Genomic DNA, 8,158 nt, shown 5'->3' on the forward strand with positions numbered 1-8,158 from the left:
AAAAAAAAAAAAAAGAAAGAAAACTTGAATCTTTGACATTTTTCTCAACTTCCACTGCAATTGTCATCAAATCTTTCTTCATGCATGGTGTAAAATACTTTACCACAAATAAATGAGCCATTTCCTTAGAATGTACAACGTTGTACCATTACTGGATTAAACAATCAGATCATTCATTGTCCCCCCAAATCTTTCTTGAGCACCAGCTTCATCGGCACCATTGTAGGGGCTGGCTGGGGCACAAAGAGGAGCTCTCCGTGTGCATGTGCACAAATACACACATGCACAGTTACAAATGTGCACAAAAAAATACTCAGTGTGTTCTCTTCATATGCTTAACAGTTACTGCTTACGCTCCCCACTAGGTATTTAAAATGGGAAGATTCAAGAACTAATAAACATTTCTTTAGGTAAAATTCTGAAACTGTAATACTTTCCAACTCTTTAGGAAGATTCTATTTGTTAATACTTATGAATGTTTTGCCACACGTTGGTTTAACATTTATGTTACAGTCTCTAAATGTCTTACACGTGGTAGGGGACAAAGAGTAGCCCTGAGCTCCATCCCATCCCATCAAACCCTGAGACCTGCACCATAAACTGAAACAGAATCTGTAACATCAGGCACTTTAAGGAAACGACATGGCTCTAAGGCCAGAGCAAGAAATAGCTATACCTTAACTGATATATCTGAAGGATGTGTCAACCAGAAGCAGGGCAGTCAGCCTAAAATGAAAAAATTTGAGAAGCTGGCCAGGCAGATTTAGCCTCAGATATTCACTGTGCACATAACATGTACTACTCTGACCAGACGAGCTGACCTGCCCCCGAGGCAGTAGAACATGCTCGTGAGCTAGTTCTAACAGCACATTCACTAACTATTGATGAAGCTGATACCTGGTTTATACCACATCACGTCTTTCATGCGCCTTTATCCCCCAGAGCTACAACATTTCTCTTGCTTTATTGAAAAAAATCACATTTTTGAGCCTGCAAAGCTGAAAACTAAAAACTTTATGGCCTCCTGAGTTCAATCTGGGGGCTGATGTCATCTAGGGATTTTCCCTGGCCACACTCCCTTCCTCACGGCCACACAGTTGTTGCCATCAATGCTTCTCTCTTCGACTGGAAGCTCTGGGTGGGCAAAGATACGGTTCTATAAATTCATCCAGCTCTGCAGAGTTAATGAGACTTTTCATTAATAGTAAGTATTTGTATGTTCTCCCAATCTGAGAAACTATTAATACTTATGCTCTGGAATGATCAAAAATTCATCATAATAGGGCAAGTGTTTAATTAAAAAGAGGGTCACATAACATGGTTAAGAGCAGGGCTTGCTAAACTACAGCCCAGTTTGTAAATAAAGTTTTATTGGAACGCTGCCATGCCCATTCATTTATGTATTGTCTATGGGTATTTTTGTGCTTCATGGTAAGTTGAGTAGTTGGGACAGAGACCATATGGTGTGCAATGTGTAAGACATGGACTATCCGCCTCATAAAGAAAAAGTTTGCTGACCTCTGGCGCCAGCCTCCTTACGCTGTTGTGACTCCTCCTCTCATTTTATGATCGCAGGGCAGAGAGATAAAAGTGCATACCTGATAGGCTGTTGGGAGGATTCAGTGAATAAATATATAAGTGCCTGGCTCATAATCAGCACTCAAATGACTGCGGCTATGACTATCACCATCATCTTACACCTCCAGCTACAGAAGAGAGCTCCACTGGTTTGGGAATGTCACAAAAATGCAGCTTGACGTGAGAAGTGGGTCACAAGACTTATGAATAGCATGGGAAAAAATTACATAAAAAGAAGTAAATGAGAGGGAAAAATAATATTGCCAGTTTAAAAAATGTCTTTCACTTAGATGGGTATTATATTCTAAATCATCTAGATAACATTATTTTCTTGATCTAAGTATATAACCAGAATTTTACAACGTTATAAATAGAATTTACCCATCATTTTCATAAGTTAATCAAGGTAGCTAACAGATGTATTTAAAGTCAAGATTCAGATATTGAAATGGTGATTAAAAATAAAACTGCAAAATAAACTACAAAAAAATCATTTCCTAAAAATGTCTAAATACCTTCTGCTGCTGCCTCCGCTGGATGGATGAGCTCGAGCATCAAAACTGATCACGATGCCTCTCTGCTTCAGGTCACTGAACTGTTTTTCCAGGTATCTGCAAAATCCCTAAAAATACCCCATGGCTTGAAAGACTATATGTTTAACACATCTTTTATTTATATGATATAGAATAATTAACCAAAAATCAAGTTTTCTCAACTTTCTTAAGAGAACATTATAGCAGAGGGGGAAAAACCTCTTAGTAATTAAACAAACTGAACAGTAAGAAAATAACAGCTTTATTATTGTCTATCTGTCTGTATCAGGCACTGTGTCAGGTACTTAGTATCTATTATCTCTAACCCCTGATCAACTTTGCCAAGAAATGCCATTTTACAGATGAGAAAACAAAGGCTGGTTTTGTGTACCTAGTTTTAGGTACACAAGCATGAGAGCCTGGTTTTGTACCCAGGTCTGTCAGGAGGCAGCTCAGTGTAGGGCTTAAAAACAAATACTCGGGAATCAGAATCTGTGGATTTGTACTTCACTCTGACCCCTATAAGCAAAGTTCTTTAATCGCCTGGTGCCTTAGTTTCCTCTTCTGTAAAACAGGAATAACAACAGTACCCAACTCATAGGGCTGTTACAAGGAGTTAATTAATTAAAACATGCAAAGTGCTGAGAATTCAACGCCAAGTAAGTACCAGGTAAGTGTCTGCCATCATGAGCATTATTTTTATTGATACTTTCCTTCAAAGCCTTACAGAACAAACAGAACTCTGGTTGACTCTGCAAAAATGATGGTTCTTATTATTTATTTCACTTTGGCTAAAGGAAGTCTCATAAATAATATATATAACTCTAATTTTTGGTAAGGGGACACATCACACCCCCAGAATGACTTTAGAATTTTCCTTGACAAACACTGCACTGGGCATGTCTTCTGAGGTTGAGTGACACAAGGAAATAAAGACACGCGTGTATTGGTTTTGCAGGTTCCCCGGAAGGTACTCGGATGCCTGACACTCCAAGGCTTCCAGTGAAAGCACCCCTCTCCCTCCCTGGTTTACCCCTGTGCCAGACCCAGTGCTTTAGGGGGCAAAAAGCATTCAGCCATAGTCCAAAACCATCTCCAAATTCTCTAAAAATTTCCGGGGCCTGGTGAGGATGAGGACCTGAGAAAATGGCTAAGGGAAAAGGGAATGCTTATTCTAGAGAAAAGACTCAGTGGGAGAAGAGGGAGGTTTTCAGAATTGAAATATTATAAAACACAAGAATCGAGCTTGTTATATGGCTTCAAAAATTAGAACAAGTATGTAAAGGCTACAGAAAGGCAGATTTGGGCTCAAAATAATGAAACCATCTTTTAATGAGAATAGTACAAAATACAGAATGGGCTGTTTCAGAGGATAGTGAGTGCTCCATCACTGATGTGACATGGATAGATTAAGTAACTAAGAGCACATAGATCACAAATCAAGCATAAGATAGAGCAGAAATTCACTGATAAAGGGAAATTATAACCTCTATGAATGAGGCAAACAAAACTTGTCCTCCAGTTTCCATCCTGTTTCCTATGAGATGTTCTTGAATCACGTACACCTGCTTCCTAAACCTAACCAGGCAAATCTGGGGGCACAGCAGCATGAGGCTCCACATGTGAAGACCAGCAGGAAGGGTACCTACGCCACGGTGGAAGTCAGAACGGCGGACAGTGATCGCTGCATCTGCACGTCAGCACTCTGGCAGGGAACACTACCCAAGGTTAGGGTGGAAGCCTGAGTGGTCTGTTCTGGGAATCCTCTTTCCTCCAATTCTGCAGCCACTCCTAAAATTTTAGAGTCACCTGCTGCTCAGATACAACTTCCTTAACATCCTTGCCTCCTGTTATAAGCACCCCAGTATAGGCTCGATGACCACATCAGAGTGGTGGGGTTGTGAAGAAAATTATTCCAAGGGGGTGGCTGATTGAACGCGATGATCTTCAAATTATTGCTCATCTTGGTTTTCTAGGATCCTTAATACCAGAGGGTCTACTCTCAATCCTTCTAGGGGAAAGAGTGGGTGACGTAGGTCCTAAATGGAAATACATTTCATCATTCTTGGAAACTAGATGTAAATGAACACAAGAAAAAAGTGTCAAGGTTATTCTAGAATCCCTTAGATCCCCCTAACAACTAGGCCTCATAGCAGGTGGGACCAAATGGATTTTCCAAAGATAGCCACAGCCATATATCCCACCCCACATGTCTTCTTGCAATGCGATGTTCAAGTGTCTCCAGGGAAAAGTAGGTGTCTGCGTGCCCTCTCCTTGAATATGAGCCAGCCTTATGGACATACTTCTAACAAATAGAAAATGGTGGAAGTGAGTTTGCGTGACTTTCAAAGCTAGGTCATAAAAGTCAGAACAGTTTCCACCTGGCACATTCCCTCTTTCTCAGGAAGCTCCCTTAGAAACCAGCCACCATCCTGCAAGGAAGCTGAGGCCACATATGGGTGTTCCTGCCCCAGCTGAGATCCCAGCCCTCAGCCAGCAAACTGCAGGCATGTAAATGAAGGAGCCTCCAAGTGATTCCAACCTCCAACTGGCCCAGGTGATAATGAATGGAGCAGAGATGAGCTGTCCCCACTGAGCTCTTCCCAAATGACAGATCTGTGAGCAAAATAAATGTGGCTGTTGTTTTAAATCACTATGTTTTGGGTGATTTGTTACACAGCCCTAGTGACTGGAACAGGCTTCCCATACTCACTCCACTCTAAGCCTTCCCTCCAAGAAGATCTCTAGCTTAATAAGAGTTTGTGGGCAGGAGTTCCCATGTCAATTCTGTACCGTTAGATTATTGGGGTCTCGCTAGAACATGCCCGACTCTATCTTTCACACTGGGATGTACATGTGAGGCACACGTAATCATTATTAGGCAATTTTTCTAGCCTTTACTTTCCCAGAATTAAAGTGACATTCATTTTTAACAAGTCTTGAAGAAATCGTGAGAATAATCTGTTCTATTTCATTTCCCTTACAAACAGTACTTCCGATACTCAGTGGCAACTCTTCTGTTTTGTCAAAGTTTTCATCTGTATTCCTAAAAGCTGGGTCTACACTCTGACAACAAAATTCACAAATTAAGGCAAGAAAACTCAATAACAGATTCAACCCATATCATAAATTAAAACAAAATAGAATGGGCTTTTGGTAATTTTGGCAGAAAAGCTTTTCAGTGCTTGCATCCATAGAACCATGGCAAAAACTATATGACCTTAAAAGTTGGTCAGCTTCGTTGGTGCATTTGTACTGGAGTGAAAGCTCCACAAGGGAATCTGTCTGCTTTAGTCATTCTTACGTCCCCAACACCGGCACATACACAGTAGACACTCGATGAATCTGTTGAATGAATGAATGAATGGACGGACGCATGGCTATACGAGTCCTGAAACAAGTGCTGCTTCAACCAACTGGGCAAGCCTCACTTCACAGAGTACGCGGTGGGGACGCCCTGCGCCCAGCCAAGCTGATAAGACATGTCATGATTAAAACAAATTAGTTCTATCAGATACAAAAGGAACCAGGCGATGAGTTAAGAGTAACTAGGAAGGATAAAAATCTGGTACCTGTGTGGTCTGGATGATGGTCAAGTCATTCATACGAGAAATGCCTGCTCCCATAGCAGCTCGAAGGCCTGCTGTCCCAAACTCCATTCGGGCCCCGAAACATTTCTGTAGTTCCTCTGTATTACCTTCCGCTATCAGTCGTTTCACTAACTCCAAAGTCAAAGGATTCTGCAAAACAGAAATGTATAGACCAGATACAGCCAGACAAATAAGAGAAAGAAAAGTCTGAAATGTAAAAAACCCTGCAATAATTCTAACCTATGAGGGAAACAATATATACATACATATGAGCTTTTCAATTTTCTGACGCTTTTGAAATTTGAAACATGAAATCGGTTTATTTAGCACTAAAATGTATTCTTTTCTTTCCTACTAAGGTAAGCACTTTTGGAGAAATGGTAATAGAAGTTTTTAGCACAGGAGTCCAACCCCCAGGATGGGATTCCAGCCACACCACTTACCAACTAACTCTGTATGCTTGGGCAGATTACCTAGCTTCTCAAATTCTTAGTTTCCCCATCTGTACAATGGAAACAATCTAGAACCTCCCTTACACAGTTTTTAAGGTTTTAGGAGGATTATATCAAATTAATGTAAAGTATTTTTCTCTACCTGGTACTTTGTTGCAATTAAATGTTCATTTTCTTCTCTAACGCCTTCATATTTTCCCAGAGATTGACAGAATATACAATCTAAATCAAAACCTTGGCCAGGCTGGATGTCTCACACCTGTAATCCTAGCACTCTGGGGGGCTACAGCAGGAGGATGGCTTGAGCTCAGGAATTTGAGAACAGCCTGAGCAAGAGCAAGACCCCATCTCTACCAAAAATAGAAAAAAATTAGCTGGGCATGGCGGCACAGACCTGTAGTGCCAGATACTTGGGAGGTTGAGGCAGCAGAATCACTTGAGCCCAGGAGTTTGAGCCTTCAGTGGGCTATGATGATGCCACTGCACTCCAGCCTGGGCAACAGAGCAAGACTTTGTCTCAAGAAACAAATAACAACAACAAAAAAAACGCTTACTTTTCTAATGTTTTATAATTTGTACACGGCATTCATATACCTGGTCAAGTTTGAATCTTTCAATGACACCAAGAAGCAGGCAAATAACAAAAACTCCATTTTACAGATGCGGAAGCCTGAGAGATTGAGTGACCTGCTTAAGGGGCATGATAAGCACTAACCTAGTGCCTCTTCTATAACATTAACTGCTTCAAAGGGACATTAACATGAATCATTTAAGTTCATCACACATTGCTCTATTTTCTTTGTGCATCAATTGCAGATAATGTTAAGATGGGAGAAAAATAATGACAATCACATTAATTTCATGAGACTTTTAAATTATCAGTTCAGGGGAACAACAGAGAAAGAACTTTATGTTACTATTTTATAGTCATCATCCATTTAGATGAACACTCAGGAAAGATGTGGCCATGCAATTAAACTTTGAAATGCTACTGCAATAAAACCTTTATTTTTTGGAGTTAAGCCCACATTTACAGATTGTTCCAGGCTCAACAAGGATCAAGTAAGTCTCATCTTTTTTTGGTTAAGAGCAACAGGCATTAAACACAGAGCACAGTCTTACCTATCAGATTGTCAGGTGCCCCAAAGAGCTCAGATCTGGCACATAAAAGAGTCTCAATAAATGCTCGTGGAGCAAATGAGAAAACACAGACTTCACTGTCACACCCAATATCCAGGGATCCGCTCTCGTTCACGGTGTAGATTTGGGAAACCCTAATTGGCCTTTGATATCTATAAAAGACCAAGTAGCCTACGAGGAACAAAGGAGACAGAGATAAGAAGGAAAAGTCAAGAGGGGAGCAGAGATCAGAACCAGCCCTGAAAGTGACCAAAACCAACAGCAGAGAAAACAACAGGATAAAGGCACAGTGGAAATGCCAGGGCGCCCCCTGCGGTGCCTTGCCACTCAAGGAGGGGGGGATCAGATTCTTGGCTGCCATGCTTTTAGCTGCTGGGAGGGTCGCTGGAGGATGAAAGGGCTCCTTCCCACACAGGTGCCTCTCTCAAGCCAAAGAAGAAATTTTGAGAGAGGAAAGAACATGAGGAGTGGTAAAAATTCAAAAATAAAAAACGACATCCCCTCATCTTTACCCAGGCAAGTACAGTCTTTCTATATATAGATGCAACACTGCGTAGAATTTAGGATTTTTTTTTTTTTTGCTTCTAAGGGAAAATTTTATGGAAAAATGCATTACCAACTCTGACTTCAAAAGAATCCTATACTCTATAAGTTACTAAGTTATCAGAAATGGAAACATTTTCCCCACTAAGAATCAAAAAATCGCCGGGCACGGTGGCTCACGCCTGTAATCCTAGCACTCTGGGAGGCCGAGGCGGGAGTATTGCTTGAGCTCAGGCGTTCAAGACCAGCCTGAGCAAGAGCGAGACCCCGTCTCTACTAAAAAATAGAAAGAAAAGATCTGGACAACTAAAAATATATATAT

The 8,158-nt window shown here is 41.0% G+C and overlaps 1 protein-coding gene across 1 annotated transcript in view; it reads right to left on the reverse strand.

Annotated features, from left to right (window-relative positions):
* Positions 1 to 8,158, reverse strand: part of PGM2 (phosphoglucomutase 2) — a 32,848-nt gene that overhangs the window by 23,138 nt on the left and 1,552 nt on the right. The window contains exons 2-3 of the mRNA XM_012644508.1: positions 5,684 to 5,851; positions 2,094 to 2,200 (exon numbers count right to left, since the gene is read on the reverse strand). Coding sequence (XP_012499962.1) covers positions 2,094 to 2,200; positions 5,684 to 5,851 — 275 coding nt within the window. The remainder of the gene's footprint in view (positions 1 to 2,093; positions 2,201 to 5,683; positions 5,852 to 8,158) is intronic.

This window comes from Propithecus coquereli, unplaced genomic scaffold, assembly GCF_000956105.1.
Source record: "Propithecus coquereli isolate 6110/MARCELLA unplaced genomic scaffold, Pcoq_1.0 Scaffold213, whole genome shotgun sequence".
In the NCBI taxonomy this organism is placed as follows: Eukaryota; Metazoa; Chordata; class Mammalia; order Primates; family Indriidae; genus Propithecus; species Propithecus coquereli.